The following is a 19,820-nucleotide window of genomic DNA, read 5'->3' as shown; positions in this document are numbered from 1 at the left end:
TGAGTCCTTTTCCACTAGTATATCTTGGATAGTTCTGCCAGCTGGAAATGTCTAAATAAAGGTACACAAGGTGTCTGCTACAAAGTCAGTGATTTCCCATATATGATGACGTTTTTCTTCTATGTTTCATTATTTCTTTGGTGTTAATTGTTTTAGTAGGTACTCTGATGTAAGCAAATTCTACTTAAATTTTAATCCCAATGGTAAGGGACCTTTTGTTAAGGAACATGTAGATCCCCTCCAACTCATATTCTACTAGACTAGCAGAGTGTAGAGAGAGACTGAATATAAGAAATGAAAGATTTTCTACCAAAGAATAAAGTGATAACCACATGAAGATGATGTGCTTAAAATGCAAGAAACTCTATTTTGCAGATCATCATATACAGTTTCTCTAAACTATTTTCTAAAACTCATTTCCAAGTCTTGATAGAACACTCACACCTCAAATTAGAATCTTAGGGTTTCTGGCTGTAGTAGGATTAACTAATCACCAACATAGCATTCTTTAAAGGTGTTGGCTTTTAGTTGCTCAGTTATAAATAGTATGATCATCTATTCAAGTTTGTCTATTAGATCAAGTCCCTGGGTATTGTAAAAAGTGCTCAACTACTAATTGGAAGGTCGGTGGTTTGAACCTACCCAGAGGTGCCTCAGAAGAAAGGCCTGGAGATCTACGCCCAAAATATCACAGCCTTGAAAACTATGGAGCACAGTTCTACTCTGCACACATAGGGTCACCATGAGTCAAAATCAACTTGATGGTAACTGGTAGTTATTTATAGTGCACCCCGCCCCGACGCAAAAGTGTCCAGATTAGCAGGATAAATCACGGGTCACCCTAGTCACAAGAGGCTCCACCTCATCCACTCTGGCACTGACTCCATTGAGACAGGAAGGGGTGATTGCCAAGGTGGTTTGGTGGAAATGCTCCAGGAGAGTTGAGAAGCAGCGTTCTGTCTCGAGTGTGGTGTTGTATTTCTCAGGCTGTGGTCTTTGATGTGATTAGATTTCTGACGCACTCATAAGGAGAGTGCACCTGACTGAGGATCAGTGGGGGAAAGGCACGCTCACTCCCAGGATGACCACGGACTTCGACTTGAGTCTGGACAACAGTCCTCTGCTGCAATCCATTCACCAGCTCGACTTCGTGCAGATGAAAGGTATGTGCTTGCGTCCACCAAGTCAGATAGCAACATCCAAGCAGATACTGGTGCTTGAAGCAGGATGAAGGCTGTGTGTCAAATTGCAGCCAACCAAAAGCAGATGCCAGGCTTATACATCACCTGATAGGTGGGAAAGTAAACACAGACATACCTCTAGCTAATGTTACAAAAATCTGGAGAGGCTTTTATCTTTTCATATAATGAGAAAGTACCCTTGTAGCTGTGTGATCTCCCTCGTAGTAAGTCAGATAAGCTTAAGGCTTGCCTCTTTGAGAATCTTAAAGATTTCACATGTCCAGCATTAGAGGTAGGGAGGGAAACAGCATCACTATACGTAAATAAAATCTTGTTACAGAAAGTATTAAAACTTGAAACACAGAAACAGTGATAGAAATCAAGGGGGTTGAAGGTTGAAACTACTGCTTCCACATGGATAGAGCTAGTGAGCAAATGGCTTGAGCGTGGATCATTTGGAATTTCAGAAGGTCATAGTCAGCATGTCAGAGTTGGTCAGGGAAAATAGAGCCTGCATGCAATTGAAATAAACTTTAAAATTAGGTGGTGGGATTAAGGGATGTGACAAGATAGCTCTGAGATTTTTGGCAGCTGGGGGGAAGAACAATCACTTAAAATTATCTTAAGGGAAATAACTCTTTCAAGGAAAAATAAAAACTAAAGCCTACCACGCAACAATATTTTTATGGCAGCGTAATATCCATTTGAAGAGTATTTCTGATTTTTTTTAACTCTTGAGTTTGAAATAATTATACATTTACAGGAAGTTGTAAAAATAGTAAGCAGAGGTTCTGTATACCCTTCACTCAGTTTTGTTCAGTGGTTATATCTTATATAGCTATAATATCAAAACCAGGAAATTGCCATTGCTACAGAGTGTGTATAGTTCTATGCCATCTTATCACATGTGCAGATTCATGTAACCACCACCACAGACAAGGTACAGAACTGTTCCATCACCACAAAGATCCCCCTTGTGCTACCCCTTTATAATCACACCCACATCCCTCTCTTCCACCATCCCTCATCCCAGAGACAACTAATCTGTTCTCCCTCCATCTCTATAATTTTTCATTTTCTGATCTTTTTAAAAACAGAGGAAATGTATTTGCTCATTGCACCTCCTGATTTAAACGTCCACATAATAAATGACTCTTAGAATTCAGTGCTTTAAGAAAAATTGTTACTTAAGCAAAATCTACAGGCTTCCTTTTATGAGACAGAGAAAACCATATAACCCAGCAAGTGTTAGGGTTATATATTTAGGACTCCCATCACATAGTTAAACTCATCCCAGTACCTGGTACATATACTTCTTTCATCATTTTAATGCATTTATGCTCCCTTTTATTTGCAGTTTTCTTTCTTGCTTAATATGTATTGCTTTGGGAAGCTGCCTTAATTCATTTTTAAGTGCTATATGCATTATAAATAAAAAATGCTTTGTTACAGTAATAAAAGTGTTTAGTGTTTATTGACTGCTTACCAAACTAGATGCTCTCCTAAGTGCTTTACATGGATTAACTCATTTTATTCCCACAACCCTAGTAGGCAGCTGAGGAAACTGAGACACAGGAAGACTCGGTTACTTGCTTGAGCTCACACACGTAGTGAGTGGTAGGACCGGGATTCAAACCCAGGGAGTGTGACTTCAGAACCCAGGCCCATAACTTCTCATGCCTTACCAAGTGATTTCTTCAAGGAATAACCGAATTTCTTTCTTAAACTTGAGAAATCTAGTTTTTTGTTGCAACAGTTTTTTTCTATTTAAATTTTTTTCTTTAACACCTATGTGGTAGTCTGTGGAATAAAGCCATTTCTAGTAGGGGACAGAGAAGTCCCTGGGTGGTGCAGACAGTTAAGCTCTTAGCTACTAACAAAAAGGTTGGCAGTTTGAATCTACCCAGAGGTGCCTCAGAAGAAAGCCCTGGCAATCTACTTCCAAAAAATCACAGTCATTGAAAACCCTATGGAGCACAGTTCTACTCTGAAACACCTGGGGTCACCATGAGCCGGATCATCTCGACGGCACCGGTATTTTTTGTTGTTGTTGTTGTATTAGTAAGGTATAGAGCCCCAGGCAAATCCCCCTCAATCAGCTTCCCTCTGTACCCAGTTCTTTTAGTGAGGTAAAACCAGGTCATGGCACAAGTAGCATGGAGCAGAAAATATGTCACAAAAGGGCAGTATGAGGGCTTTTCATGGGAGAGGAAAAAGTGAGCCAACCCAATTAACCCTGGTGATAGGATGGAAGGAGGGGGCAGTTAGAGGATAAAACCCTCAGGGCTTTGAAATGCTTTAATCAGCTGCAAAGCCCTCTTCTCCCCCATTTGTTGCCTCTCTGAGTCATGTCCATCTGCCCATGCTGGAGTCCAGGCCAGTTGGCAGGATGGTAACGATTGTGTTGGAGTGAACAGGCCCTTCATCTGGCATGGGAACTGCAGGCTCACGCGCTGTGTATCACAGAGCACATTTCTAAAGCACTGTCCCTTCTCCTCCAGACACGTGGCCATTTAGGACTGCACGCAGAAATAAGTGTGGATGCAGCTGTGTGTGCAGTACATTAAAGTGTATACACACGCAGGGAATGCCAAAGACTCTAAAGCCCCAAACACAGAACACCCTCACAGCAAAAATTCACCTGAAACACAATGTTATCCAAAACGGTTATTTATGAAGTTAATATCACAAGCCATTTGGTATGAGACTGAATTATTCCATTTTCCTTTTCTTTTTAACACTTCATCTTAATTTATTTCTGATTATTATCTCTCTGCAGAGTTAATTTATATGCTTTGCTTTGTGCTCATTAAGTTTAATTAATTCAGTGAGAACCCGGTCCTCTTTAGAATCTGAATAATTTTTATTCTGTCAAATGCTTGAGATGGGAAGAGGAAGCCAAAAGGTCACAATACAATAGCGGGTGATTGGCTGTGGTTAAAACTTCTCCTCTGGGGCCCTTTAGTATCTGTTAACATATACACAACTACATGACTGTTCCAATATAGTGTTAAGGTTTTTTTTTTTTTAAGAAATTCTACTTGAGTGTAATAAGCTGCATTTTCACAGCTTGTCAGTAAAAAACATCTCAAGAAACTGTACCCTAAAATCCATGAACAAGTGACCAAAATTTAGCCAGTATTTGGAATGGTGTTCAAGTAATCTGACCATTATGAAATTAATAATACATGTAATTCAATATGTGTTTTCTAATTGTGCTAAGTGGACTACAGTATAAAGTTAAAAAATTTTTTAATTAACTTAAAATAGGCATTTAAGGCTATGATTCGAAACTGGTAACTAAAATATCTGTTCACTTCTTGTCTCAAAACTTTAGCAGTCACCCCTCTGGTTTTGAAATCTCATTTCACATGCCTTTTTTAATTTTCCTTGATACCAAGGAAGAGGGACTGTTGTTGGTTCAGGTCAGCTACTACTTAGCAAGAATGCACAGCTGAAAGTTATTCTTTTATGAGCTAAGGATTTAACTGATCCGGCTCCACATCACTCCCAAGCAATTGAGATCTATCTGGAGAAGGCTGCTATCTTCTTCATTCAAGAATCCCTAGATTGGAGTGACATGTTTCCTGGTTGTATTTTGATTAGAAAATCATCTTACTGTCTTTCCAGACTATTGGTAGAGGTATTTCCTCTTTCAGGTTTCTATAGAAACAGCAGATTAAGCTTCGTTTTCTCTTTTTATTAGAGAGTAATAAAAACTCTCTAATAAAATTTTTTATAATAAAATTTTTTTCCTTAATTCTAAGTTGATACTGGCAACTCTTTCCTAAGTCAGGCAAAAGAAATTTTAAGATTCTCTTCTAATCTGTCAAGGGCTCCAGTACATGGTTAAGGGTGGATTTCAGATACCAACCCCTCCCTGAAAAAAATGACACCAGAATTGTCTAAGTACACAAAGTATCCCCAGATTCCTGAGTCATTGTGCTGGAATGAAATGTGAGCGTGTTCATCCTGAACCAAGATGAAACAGTGACCTAACATTCAATCAAGCCTTTTTAGCACGTAGAGCAATGGCTGTTAATCCCTTCAAGTGCCTCTACTCACCTAAGGACACATTTATCTTCATTAACTGACAGTGAATGTAAGAGCTCTGAGTATGCACCAAGGTCATGGACAAGGACAGTGTGATCTGAACAGACTCCCCTATAAATCATTGAGAAAGAGCTCCCAGAGGTTGGCAGTGGTGGAGATGAGCACACAGGCTGACCCGCATGGAGTCTGTTCATGCTTGGGTGCCTGAAATACATGTCCTCAAAACAGGCATCGTGTTTACCCCTAACAGTGTCCCAGTGATAGATTTCCAGAAATGGCTTATGTTCCTCTAAAGTCTAAACTTCCCTCAGATGCCATTAGTATCGTTGAGCCATCATAAAAAGGAATGACAGTATACAAAAGAACCTTCAGAGAGGAGGACTCAGTAAGATTGCATTCCCAACAACCATAGCTCTTAAGGTGAAATATTTCATTAGTCTATACCAGCAATTCTTGGGAATCTTTACTGTTCAACTATTGGAACCAGAAAGAATCTTTCCTCTCGGAATTAGGTCTGGGAACTTAGCTGTTATACACAGTTACTCAACACCAGGCTGGAAAAGCAGTATGGTGCAGTGCTAAGCACACTGCCCCAGAGCCAGCATGCTTGGGTAAATCCCAGCTCTGCCACTTACTAGCCATGAAACCTTTTGGGTTTCAGAAACAGGGATACAACCTACAAAATAGGGATGATAGTAGTACCTACCTTGTGGGGTTGTTGTGAAAATTAAATGAGTTAGTACACCTCAAGCTCTCACCACACTGTCTGGCATTCAGTCTAAGTGTTCACAAAGTATCACCTGTTATTACTATGCCATGTTGAGGGTGGCAGGCTAACTTCCTTTTCTCAAATGTCCTCACGGCACCCCTGTTTACTTTCACAGAGGAATTCTGGATGGTTGTGAGCATTCACAATCTGAAGGTTTAGAGTGAAAAAATAAACGATTTTGAAAAATGTGAGATATAAGGCCACAGAGTGGCCTTAAAAAGGTAAGATATTTGAAACCTTTGGTATAAGAAGCCACTGTTGCCGAACAAAATTTTGAGCTACCAATGGTAAAGCAGATGGGCTAAATGTGACATCTGGCTTCACCAAACTTCTTCAAGGAAATCAATAAGAACAGCTGTTCCCTTGTATCTAAAAGAAGAGCCTTGGTGTTGCAGTGGTTAAGTGTGTTCGGTTGCTAACCAAAAGGTCGGTGGTTCGAATCCACCAGCTGCTCCATGGGAGAAAAATGTAGCAGTATACTTTTGTAAAGATTTACAGCCTTGGAAATCCTATGGGGCAGTTCTACTCTGTCCTATTGGGTCACTATGAGTCGAAATCGATTCGATGGCAACGAGTTTGTATCTAAGAGGGAAATTTTTTAGCCCAATGCTTGACTTTATAGGCTAAAAGAATGCAAAGAACTAGATTTCCGATCAGGTTGAAAGGAACTAGTTCTTAAGGAAAAAACAAAGATGCCCATAATGATCATGAAAGTCTTAAAATCAAGATAGCTATGGCAACCCCAGTGGCAGGAGTTTCAACAAAATAAAACACTGTTTCTCAGAGTTCAGTCCAGAAACTATGGTACTATCCTTTTCCAAACCACGGAAGGGAAATTAATTTGAAAATACTTCAGATTTTTGTAGACCATTTATTTTATACCTAATAAAGTGAAATAGGGTAGCATAACATCCACCATAAAATCTATTTCTCTAAAATGTCAGCCTTCATCTTTGCTAATGAGGCTGTAATTTTGTCACATTTGCCTTTTATATGCAACATCATTTGGGGACAAATAAGGAAAAACAAAAATAACTCTCAGCACATTGAGAAATAGACTTTAACATATGCAAATATCCCTGGGTTTATTTGTTCTTTTCTTTTTCTTTCTCTCTTTTTCTCTCTCTCTTCTTTCCTTTTATTTATTTGTTTGTTTGCTTATTTGTTTAAATCTAGGATGATATTAAGATCTAAATATTAGTGAATGATTAGACTTTTTTCTATCCTTTTAGTCTTTTAAAGTACATCCTCTGAGGACTTATAAATGAAGTTCTAATGTTTTAATTACACATGACACCATGTAGCTGGGTTAACTCTATAATTATACCTATGTCTACACAGGGAAATTTGAGTTTCTTATCAAAGACATTGCAAGTATTCGTATGATTGAAGTTGAAACCATCTTGTGATCTTCTTCTTTGATTTTATAATTGATTAAATGTAGACTTGCCTGAAATATGAACAAAGGGAAAATGAAAGCCTGATATGGGTGTTAATGAAATAAGAAAGTCTGGGGAATTGTTTAATGGTAAGCTCTAACTAATAAGGACAGCTAAGAACAGCTATTCCAGGGAGAGTCATCCCATGTCTCTAGGAGACTTTTGAAGAATGGTTTGCTTCAACTTGTTATATTTTACTTCCACAGTTAGCATGTTAAAAATTTTATTTTTTTAATAATGAAAACAAGTTTTGAATGAAAAAGTAAGTCTCTAACACTAATAATGACAAAGTAAACCTTCCAATTGCAATTCCTCGGTTATGCCCCTTGCATCCAATTTGCAGTCTCTTTGCATCCAATCCTGCAGTCTATTTATTGAACAAATGAATGAACTTACCTCATTTCCTCTAAATCCAGAGGTTCTGAGCACCTCTGAAGCTGAAGTAGCCATTATTCTCTGATAAGATTCCATCCAAACACTGTGCCGTTGAAACTTGAAACATAATTTCTCTCCCTAACTGGTTGATTCCAATTAGCTGGTCACTAATCTTGAATTAATTGTTTGATTTAGTAGCTCAGACACAATTTTATTATAATGGATAATTGATCTGCTTTTTCTTCACCTTCTCTCTAGGTTACAGTCATTGCTTTTGTTTTCTAGGTTATCCACTATAGAACCTGTTTCCTAAACTGCAGTTAAATTAACCATCTTCTTGTTTGGGGTAACTGGCAAGGAGCAGATTTAATTCCAGGCATGACACACAGGATCCAATTTTGATACAGCATACCAAGTGTTCCATGATTAGCCTTTGTTCATCTAAATGTCCCTGGATATGGTCCAAGCTGTTCTCTCCTTTTATTCAAAAGCTAAAGAAATAAATAATGTTTTGATGCTTAAAAAAAAAAAAATTAAGCAGTTGGTAAAAACGTTGTTCCCAACTCTATACGTTGAGTTCATATGTTAGGGACTGAGATTATACCTTAACAAACATTTCTATGTCTGTTTGTCTGAAGGCTCAACTAATCTGCAGTTTTAAATAGTACAAAAGTTTCTCAGTACAAAATGGGGAGAGGGTATGTTGTGACTAGTAACACCATGACAGGTGCTCCCAAGGCCATGAGGACCCTTTGACCCTCCTCTGTCACAGTCTGCTCCCATACTAATTCTCCAGGCTCATGGTTGAGTGTTCTATATCTGCAGAGCGAGTGGATTCAGGCAAGTGCCGTTTTCAAGGTACAGCTACTTTGAGCAAATGATGTCAGGATCCTCACATGTTTGGAAACTGAAAGATCACTGTGTCACTTGATACCAAATTTTCAAAAATGCACTGCTATAGCTATTTGCATGCACAAGACCTTGAATAGAATACCTAGATTTAAAAAAAAAAGATAGAATCCTAACAATATTGTGGTTTCAGAACTATTTCTCAGAATAAGCAGTCCCCAGTTTACAACCTGACTTAGAACTCAGAATAAAATTTATAATAAAATTATTAGCACGGTTTCAGCCATGTTATGGGCTAAATAGGTTTTAGTGGGCTGGGCTGGAAATTCAGTCCTCATGTAAAGCATTTCTCTTAGGACTTTGCCTTCATTGGCTCAAGGGTGTAATTACAGAGCAGTTCAGTGAATGTATCTGTCCCCCCTCCTCCTGCCACAATTAAGGTGGAAAATGCCACCTTGAACTTGGAAATAGACACGTAGCTCAGGAACCAGCCTCACTCTTGGAGACTCTGGGAAGGACCCTGTTCAGGTCCCCCATGCACCCCGAGCTGGCTGCTTCTAGACACGTGTTTGTCAGGTGTTGTTTATCATTCCAAAATTCTGAAATGTTTGCAGCTCAACAGAAGCCAGGGTTACCCTAATTTCTGTTTAGCTTCCTCTCCAGTCCCAGCAACTCCAATCCTACAGCTGGAAGAGTGTTGTACCCACAACAACAGCGCCACACTGTCCTGGAAACAGCCACCTCTGTCCACGGTGCCCGCTGAAGGATATATTCTGGAGTTGGATGACGGCAGTGGTGGTCAGTTCCGGGTAAGCAGAAAACCTTTACTTGTTAACCAAAACCAGGACTAGCTCACAGGACTATGAAGTCTTAGGCCTGGCTTACCCACTTCTCCTGGAGATGGGCCATTCTGGCAGGGCCTGCATGCCCTTCAGCTGAGCCTCACTTTCTCCTGTGCCATCAAAGATGGATGAAGGAGTGTCTGCATGGAAACTGTCCTACCTTTCTAAAGAGAAGGTACATGTAGTACTGCAAGCTCTGGAGTCAGATTGCCTGCATTCATATCCTGCCTCCACCAGATAGCTATGTGATTGTACATTTCTCACCTCAGAGCCTTCAGGTCCTCATTGGTAAAACAGGGGTCATAACAGTAATATACACCTGATGCATTGTTGTTAAGCTTCAATTAGATAACCCATTTAAAATGCTTAGCATGCTGCCTAGCACATTGCAAGCCAGCAGTATTAGCTATTTTTATTACCATATTGTTTATTATTAGTAATACAATTCATCATTCTCTAAGATTTGTCCCTGTATTCCACAGCTTCCTAACGTCTTTGATTGGCATCATTCTTAATTAACATGATCTCCCATTATCCTTTCCCTGTTCTAAGAGGCTTCATTAGCAAAGGTTTCCCCAGTTGTGTAGTTCTTACTGAGCCTTTGACCAGAGAGAGCTCATGCCAACAAATTATTATCTCCCCGAGGCAAGGGAACCCTAACCATTGGGAAGCTTGTAGTCTGACCCTTTGGTAAGATGTGGCCATGGTGCCTACAAGTCAGTTATCTGTATGAATGCCTGTCTCTGCATGCCTGCTTCTCTCTCATACACACACAGCCTTATTCTCATCTATTCTCCACCCCCCTTATTGTCTTTCCAGGAACTCCAGTGCCTGGGACCTCCCAAGGAGGCAGCCCTTCTTGGTACTGAGGCCAATCCCCGCACTGATGAAAATGAGACCTCTGTCCAAAGGCAGACCCCTGAGGAGAGGACTTCCTTCTGGCCATAAATGGCCAAACCTGGCTCTCTAGCTTTCAAGAACAAAGTCTATCAAGGCCTCCTTTTCCTGAATGTGTTTTGTCTAAGTTTAAATAATTGAGAGCAGGGACAATGTCTTCTAGGATTCTCCTCTCAGTTCTCTCTTTTGATACATACGTGTTGATCTACTGACATGACAAAATCAAGTTTCCACCTTTCCAAAGTAAGGCTCTCAGGGTCCACTTCTTTTGTACTGTGTGTGTTTACACATGTGCATAGAGAAATCCTGTCAATTCATCAGCCTCTCACCCCTCACTTGGCAGTCTTTTCAGTTCTTGTTTTGTTATCAGAGCTTTTCGTTTTCCTTTATTTTTTTTTTTTCCCTCTGTGAAATGAATTTTCCTGGCGTTCCCAATTCTCTAAATAAATAATCTTATTTTGCCTCTACTTGTCCCTATGACTACCTGTAGGCAGCCTTCCAGGCATCCATCTGGGCATGGCCCTCATCTCTTGGTGGTCAAAGGTCTCATGTACTTCCCTGCTTCCACATACACCTGGATGCTGGTGACTCTCCAGTCCTTCTCTCTCACCCATACTCGTCTCTCCTGAGAGTCAGGCCCAGACTTCCACCTGTTGGCTAGAAATTTCCATTTCTAGACCCTGGAAGTGCCGTAAGCTCAGCATGCTTTAAAACCCATAATTTTCTTCTAAAATTTAGCCTTGTCTCTCCTACATCCCAATTTTCCTTTCTCCAAGATATTAGTCTCAGAATCTTAGCATCTTCTGGCTCCTCCCTTCTCACTGAGCCCCAATAACATTAAAGAAGTCTTTGAATCCCACTGATCCCTCCTGGTCAACCCATGGCTCTCTCCATCTGTGCTCCTTATCCCACAGGCCACCATGAGAAGGTATGACCACTCCACAAAGTTCCACTCAAGAGGCTACTTATACCTCAGTGTCTCCAGGTTGTACTGTGCCTTGCTTCTTAAAGTGTGATCCTCACTCAGCAGTATCAGCTTTACCTGGAAACTTGTTAAAAATGCAAAATCTCATACCCTGCCCCAGAAACCTACGGGATCAGAAACTGCATTTTAACAAGATCCTCAAGTGATTCCTACACATATTAAAGTCCGAGAAGCGCTGAATGAGAGGGAAGAATATTCAGATTTTTCTTACCGCTGTAGTATTGATGAATCTAGGCAATCCCAGACCCCGATCTTCTTATCATCTCACCAAACAGTTGTCATTTTAAGGCTGTGCTTTGAATGCAAATTATTTTTACTCATTACACCAGCATAATTTTGCAAAGTGCACAGCTGAGGATGGAGTCAAATGCCTAGTCTATGCTAAAGATGCATTATGTTAAGATTTATTTTAAGCCTTTGAAATGTCATTCCCCCCCCCCCATCTCTGTACTGTGATGAAAACCTACCTATACTGCTACAGCTTTGGAGTGTAGTGTGACAGTTCCTGAAGGTATCAGTGGAGTTATAAACAGCATAAGCCCATCCTCATGTTTTCACACGTGATTTTTACAAACCATACTGATAAAGTGCTCAGTAGGTATAATATACTGTATAAATGCCAAGTTAATAATAATAAGCAAAATCCTAACTATACGAGAGTAATGGGGCACAACAGTCCAAGGACAAGGACTAGAAGGCAGGAGGGGACAGGAAAGCTTGGTAATAGGGAACCCAGAGTTGAGAAGGCACAGTGTTGACATGTCATGGGGTTGTTAACCATTGTCATAAAACAATATGTGTACCATTTAATGAGATACTATTTGTTCTGTAAACCTTCATCTAAAGTACAATAAAAAAAAAATCCTAACTATAACCCAATTTTAATTTTTTAAGCCCTACCTGCTAATAGCTAATATTCATTAAACTGTCAGCTTCTGCTAAATATGAGACATTATGCTAATCATATGAAATCCTCACAACAACCTTATAAGGTGGGTATTATTGTCCCCATTTTACAAATGAGGAAACTGAGGCTAAAAGAGGTAAATCAAATGGCCCAATATCTCACAGGATTCAAATCCAGATCAGGCTGATGCTCTTGCTCCAAAATATTCAGGAACACTGCCTCCCTTGCCCTTCACAAGAGTTCACTTTCAATGGTGGCCTGTTATTTGTTGACCCTCAGGAAGTATATGTTGGAAAGGAAACAATGTGCACTGTGGATGGTCTTCACTTCAACAGCACATACAACGCTCGGGTCAAGGCCTTCAACAAAACAGGAGTCAGCCCGTACAGCAAGACACTGGTCCTCCAAACGTCCGAGGGTAAGGCCCTTCAGCAGTACCCCTCAGAGAGAGAACTGCGTGGCATCTAAAATGGCTGGCAAGCCCGGAGGTAACCCCACCACTCCCACATTACTGCCGTGTTCCATGACTTACTCTTCACTCTGGCACAGAGCCGCTGTTCCTCTCCTGCCTTTAGAGAGCCCATGGGATGTGGATGTGATCAAACCAAAGATTCCACATCGGCAGTTCACATGACCTGGGCCGTCTGCTTCCTTTGATAACACTAGAAATAATCTGCAGTGGAAGAAGCTGAAAATGAAGCCCTGAATGTGCCCCCGGTGTGTCAGACAAATGTATCTAGGCTCTAGAGCAGGCTCCCATTCTCCATCGATTCACATCATTGGCCAGTTTTGCCCAGATGATTCTAAATTGCTTTGTAGTGCTTGTTTGCTCCTGAGGGTGGGACCTAGGTTCTTTGCAACTATGGATTTGTATGACTGAACATGTTTCAAATGGGTATGGGGTGCTAGAGCTGTTCAGAGGGGGCCTGTTGGGCACTCCTTGCTTAACCAGCGCGGACCACTTCCATTTCATGCCCAAAGCCCAGGCTGTCGGCACCAGGACTGAGACTTCCTGTGGGCGCCAAACAGGAAGAGACCAGCAACTCTGCATTACCTCGCCATTTTCATCTTTGCCAGCCCCTCTAGGCTTTGTTAGGCTGCCTAGGGCCACCGTACAAGGTTAATCTCTAGCGAACTTTCACTTCTTGGCTATACTGTAAATATTTTGGTCATCAAAGACAAGCGATTCACCTCAGAAGAGGGGCTTGAATTTGATGGCCAGGCATAACCTCTAAGGCTTTTAACATTTTTATCTTAAGAGCAACACATGAAATTAAACTTGTGAAGAGCTATTTGTGGCTGGTGCCAAAGCATTTTCAGACATTCTGGGTGTCATTTTAATCATAGACGTCACCCCCTCCCCACCAGCATTCTCCATAACTTCCCTCCGCAGTGCTGATTACGTTGATTTTGTTCAAGTTCAAACTGTTAGCTAAAAGAACGGTGGTGGTATTTTTTCATACTCACCACACATCTCGGCACGTGCCAATCACCCCTGAAATGGTTCACATGGTTAAAACAAGCACAATGTAGAATCCCACAGCGAGGTGGCAGCCCCCTGGCCATGAAAATGGTGCTTTGGGGAGCAGGTGTAAGTCTGTGAATGATACTATTAAAAAAGATGGACTTGTAGAGAATACCTACACGACCTATTCCCATTTGGGTTACAGTGACACCATAGCTAGAGCCTTTCCTGGAATTATCATTGTATCATCTTCTCTCTGGGATGACCTACCAGTGTGAGAGCAGATGCTTCCTTCCCCGCAATACCATGCTACATGCTAAAGCCCTCTATGAGTTTTTCTAGATGCAATGCAGGAGGCACTCGATGGTGACAGCCTCATTCCACTGTGTGCACAAAGCAGTTTGATTGAAGAGTTAAGTGCATGCCATGAGAGCAGGGAGATACTTTGCAGCAATGTTGCTAATATGTGTCACCAGACCTACTGGAAAACTATTTCTATTCATAATACATCATAGAAATCATACTATTCTGCTAATATCGGTTCTTAGCATAGCTGCTTGAACACTTATGTCTCTCTTTTCATCCTGCAGGAGGATGTAGTTTCTCAGTTTCTTTTAACGTTCATAAGATTATGGTGTCTAATTTAATAAATTACAGGATTGGAACTGCGATCCTTGGTACCACAGTCACAGAACTGGGTGTCATTTTCTTAATGAAACTAATGGAACAAGTCCTCTTCCAACAAAGAAACTGTACTGTAAAAATTAATTTCCTCCATGAATTTTATATATTGTGTACAAATATAAGGTATGTATCTGAATACAAAAAAAAAAAAAAAAAAAACCTTAACATCATGTAGATATCTCTCTGTTACTGCACAGAAGTGATTTTCTCATAATGAAATAAAGTTCACACACATACTTTCTCCATAACTTTGGTTTGTTCTATTTGTTTCTCCCTCATTCTAATTCATTCAAGCATTGAGACAAGATTTAGAAAGCAAGGAAAATATAATAAGCTTATTAAGAGATATTTGATCTGTAACAAGAGAAAGCTTATAGAATTAAAGAATTGTCTCTCTCTTTTCTTGTTTTTTAGAAGCCAGTGAGAAAAAAATGCTATTAACAGAGTTTTGCCATTTTAACTGTGCTTATCCTGTATTAGTCTTATTTCCTACAGTTTTTGGAAAGGTTTGTTTGGTGATTTTGTTTATGTTGTTGCTGCTGGGGTGGTGGGGTAGCTTATTTTGGCTTTCTAATGTAACAAAATCTTTTACTTTCTTCTTAGCAAGAGTTAAAGGGAGAGAGAATATTAAATAAACAATTATAATACAATGTCTGAAGTGGAGGCTAGCAGGAAATACAATGTTACAGCACATTGCATGGAAAAGCAGCATGACCTAAAGGATCAGTGAACGCTTCCCAGAGAGAAAAGAGAGAAAGAACTCAAAAGAGAGGGAATAGCTGTGTACAAGGCAAAAGCTGTACGCAAGGCAAAATTTCAAACATTTGCCTCAAGCTGACCATGAAAAGAAAACTTTCATTCATTCAAAAACATTAATTAAGCACCTTGATTACGTCAGGCACTGTGCTCAGCCCGGGGTCACAGAGATGCATAAGGCATGGCCCCTTATGAGCTTTACTCCTCCTTCCTGGACCTCATGGCACCTTACTCAGAGCACCTAAAAACTATGATACCACCTCACCTCTCTAGAACTAAGATATCCACCCTACAGTCTAGATAGCCATCTTACAACCAGGAAGGAAGCAACAGTGATCACTGATCAGCCAAAAAAAAAAAAAAAAAAGGCAGCGAGTCCAGGAATTGAAGCTCCTGCGCTTTGCTCACAGCAGAGCCCTTGGTCTCACTCAGCTCTCATTTACTCTTAGTTTATGCACAATTCCACTGAGCTCATTGATCCATTTAATCCATTTGACAAGACCACAACAGACTAGAAGCGTCACATAGGAAGAGAAGAGAAGGATTGTCAAAGAAGTGAGTCAAGGCTCTTAGCAGCCTAGAGTATGGAATGTAACTGGAAAAACTGAGAATAGACCCCTCCCCCCAAAAGAAAGCATTCTGTGGCATTTGCTCTAATGAAAGAAGTCATAAAGTGTGTAATGCATTTTAGAAAGATTTTGATCTAAAACACTTAAAAGTCAGTATGTTCTCTGTAACCCTGGGTTATAGGGTATTAGGTATATCTCTGAAAGCTTTATGGAATCACGGTACGAAATAAGCCGAAAAGCTATTACAATGAGCCCCACTCATTTTGTGTCATGCTTCTAAGCACTTTCTTAACTGTCCACCAAAAATTTTATGAAAAATGACAGCAACATGAGAGTCAGCAAATATTTTTAGGAAACTGGAATCCCATTGAGGAATTGTATAAAAACTATCCATTCCAAGTTTTGCTATATAGTCCTGAGGAAAAAAATAGGGATTTATTTTTCTGTTCATCCTGACAACTATATAGACTTAGACTTCTATACCCATGGCTAATTTCTAAACCCCTTCCCTGTTCTGTTACTGCAATATTCCAGATTCACCCTATGTATTAGTTTTCTATTGCTGCTATAACAAATTACCAAAACCTTAGTGGCTTAAAACAATACAGGTTTATTATCTTACAGTTCTGGGGGTCAGGAGTCCAAAATGGGTTTCACTGGGCTAAAATTAAGGTGTTGGCAGGACCGGGCTCCTTCTGGAGACTCAAGGGGAAAATTTGTTCTCTCACCTTTTCCAGCTTCAAGAAGGTGCCTCCATTCTTTGGCTTGTAGCCGCTTCCTCAATCTTCAAAGCCAGCAGTGTAGCATCTTCCAATGTCTCTCTGACTATAAGCCTCCTGCCTGCCTTGTATAAAGACTCGTGGTTACATTGGGCCCACCCAGATAATCCAAGATAATCTCACGATCTCAAAATCCTTAATCATATCTGCGAAGACCCTTTTGTCACGTAAGGTAACATATTCACAGATTACAGGGATTAAGACATGGACATCTTTTGATGGAGGGGGGGTTATTATTCTGCCTACTACACCCTATCAGGAAGGTAGTACTATTATCATCCCACTTTAAAGAAGGGAAAACTGAATTTCTGAGAGGTTAAATAACATGTCAGACCTGAGCCTTTCATCTTTCAGTGCCCAACACAGTGCATTCTGGTGCTGACATTAGAACAGTGCTGCTTGCACTCAGCCAAAAGGAAAGAAAGAGAGGGGAAACTATCCTAAGCCTGTCTGCTACGCTTCCGAAAGCGTCTTGTCAAACTGAAGCAGCATCATTTAGTTGCCTCATATAAAAAGCCACAACCGTTGCCATCAAGTCAATTCTGACTCACAGTGACCCTACAGGACAGAGTAGAACTGCCCCATAGAGTTTCCAAGGAGCGGCTGGTGGATTCAAACTGCCAACCTTTTGGTTAGCAGCCCCAGCTCTTAACCACTGTGCCACCTAGCCAGAAAAAAAGAGTCATGTTAGAATTTTGTTTTAAAAAGTAACATTTCTGCTTTAAGAAGGAGATATGGGAGTAGCTGACATTTCCAGCACAGTATCCTTTCCCCCAAGCTGCTCCTCAGGTCCTGTGCCTGTTTTCATGTCTCTGCATTTCCTCTAGCTCCCCATCCCCACCCAATGCATCCCTGGCTGGCTAGCTCACCTAGAGAGGCCCGTCTGCTCAACTGGTACCGATGGAGTGCTCTTGGCTGGCGGTGATGAGTCGCTGCCTAGAAAGCAAAAGGAATGTCAGTGCCACAGCTTTGAGGACCTTGAAAGCCACTACCAAATGAGGTCTGGGACTTGGAGCCCTGCTCAGGTTGAAACCACAGAACTGTTTATTCACAGAAGCTCTCCAGCCCTCCAGATCTCAACTGTGAGGAAAAGTGGGGACAAGGTAATCAGTGATAATTAGTCAGACTTGAGATAAGGCTGTAAACTCTGGCACTCCCAGAAAACAGGTGCCTAGCGCATTGAAGGAAATACTGCTTTTAAGATCCCTTAGTTGAATGTCCACAGTAGCCATCTCCCCAGCACTTCTCGGGGTTGTTTCATCTAATGGCAATAAATTGGTCGGGATTCTTGAAATTGCATCTTAGAAACTGCTTTCTAAAATGGTGGCATAGAAGGTGTTATTCAGAAACATTAAAATGTCTTTTTCCCCTATTAGATTCACAGCATCACTCTGCCTCTTCCAATGGAAGGGCTCCTTCTTCCACTCATCAAAGGAAATCGCCCAGAAAATATTTTAGTGGTGCAGGCAGAATATAGACTTATGCTTCCATTTCTGTAAATGCCAAGTATTCCTAGATGTATCTTGTACTGTCCAAAATCTCTTTGCAGATATGTTCTAGTGAACCTAGTGCAAAAGTACTGTACACTTGAACTCTGGTACGCTGAGAATGCTAGAGAAGTTGTAGAAAGTTTCAGTTGCTGAAAGCTGGTATGGGGCAGTTCTAGCTACCTGCCTCCTCCAGGGGTCTTAATGGGTCTTAAAACTCTGCCAGTGACACTGAAAATTCAACATTAGTAAGAAATGGTTGATAAAAGACAATATATAGTCCACTGAAGAAAATATTTTCTGTGCCTCCTTCTGCTTTGCTTTTCCTGGCCCAGTGTTAGGGTCTCCCACAAAAATTATTTAGTTAGGAGAATACATAGTTCCAGGACAAAAATCCTCAAAGTATGTAAATCAAACCTGACCAAACTTAGGTAACTTTTGCAAAGCCCAGAGAAGAGAGACGCTTTGTTCCTTGTAGTTTTGATAAGATGCATGGTATCCCATGGAATTTTCTGAGTGTTTCCATAGGACAGAATTGGATCCAGAACTGGAATTTTCTGAGTGTTTCCATAGGACAGAATTGGATCCAGAACTGCCTTTTTAGTTCTGGGGAGTGTAGTTTGCAGTTGACATTCTGGGGAGCAGTTTAATCCTCTTGAATCCTCTGTATCTATTTGAAATATAGGGATTTCCCATTCTTCCAGTGGTAGCTCCACAGAGATAATGTCATGGTATTCTAAACTGGAGTGGAAGACTTGATGATGAAGTGGAAGCTCTCCCAGGGGTGGCAGGAGGCTGTTTCATTGCTTCTTTTAAAAGGAGGTTTTCAAAACAGATTGCTCACTCTCAACTGCAATTAATGCCACACTTAAGAAAGCTTAAAATCCCACCTTTTGTTGAAAATTATGTACCAGTTGGCTGCTTATTAGATAATTTAAGGAAACTCAGCCTCCTTCTTCATTCATTTCTTTATCTCTTTTTAAATCTTCCCAACAAAAGCAAATTCTTTTACAGCTGGTTTATAATTGAACTGAAAGTCATCTGTAACACTACTTGTGCAATTCTTAGTGACATATCTTGCTTTACTGTGCTCTGAATTGCAACCATCTTGTTGGACCGGGCCCATGGATGACTGCTTAACTCATGAAGCTATTCATTATTAGACAGGGAGACAACCAAAACTTTTCCCAGGACACAAAGGAAGCTGGATTGGAGTACCTGTCATAAGGAACAACTTTCAGCTGGATTTTCCTCTTTGAATCAAAAAATAACACCTTAAAGATTGTAGTTTACATTTTCAAAATATTTTACAATATCCACAGGAATCTTTAGTACTCTGTACATGTTGGAATCAGTCAAGAAATTCCAACCACAGAAGTAAAAACTAACCAATAATATAAGACACAGATTTTCTCTGAATTATTATTTTTCTCACGGTCAGCTCTCCTGCCAACTTTATGTTTTCCAACGGCTCAATTCTATTGCAGTGTCTAGCACATGGTAGGTATTCCATAAGTGTTAGCTAAATGAACACATTAAAGAACTATATAGTGAGCCAAACAGGAGTATACCACCTACCTATTCCTTTTCTTCCTAAAACCCAAAAGTCAGTAAATAATTCATGTGGTCCCACAGTTGAACTTTTGCTTTGGTAGTTCTTGATTGCTCTTTCTAAGTAGAGGCCTTTGCCATCATGTAGGCCCCACTCCAGAATCCAACCAATCCCAGGTAGGAAGGGAAAGAAGTCTAGGCAAAGGCAAGAGGATAATTATGATCATCAACA

At 40.5% G+C, this 19,820-nt stretch overlaps 1 protein-coding gene across 1 annotated transcript in view; it reads left to right on the top strand.

The window, feature by feature from the left end:
* Positions 1-19,820, top strand: part of TRIM9 (tripartite motif containing 9) — a 115,530-nt gene that overhangs the window by 83,063 nt on the left and 12,647 nt on the right. The window contains exons 5-7 of the mRNA XM_004370858.2: positions 1,010-1,163; positions 9,318-9,475; positions 12,577-12,715. Coding sequence (XP_004370915.1) covers positions 1,010-1,163; positions 9,318-9,475; positions 12,577-12,715 — 451 coding nt within the window. The remainder of the gene's footprint in view (positions 1-1,009; positions 1,164-9,317; positions 9,476-12,576; positions 12,716-19,820) is intronic.

This window comes from Trichechus manatus, unplaced genomic scaffold (assembly GCF_000243295.1).
Source record: "Trichechus manatus latirostris isolate Lorelei unplaced genomic scaffold, TriManLat1.0 scaffold00010, whole genome shotgun sequence".
Lineage (NCBI taxonomy): Eukaryota > Metazoa > Chordata > Mammalia > Sirenia > Trichechidae > Trichechus > Trichechus manatus.
Note: the sequence above shows the minus strand (reverse complement) of the source record. Positions and strands in the feature narration are given on the sequence as shown.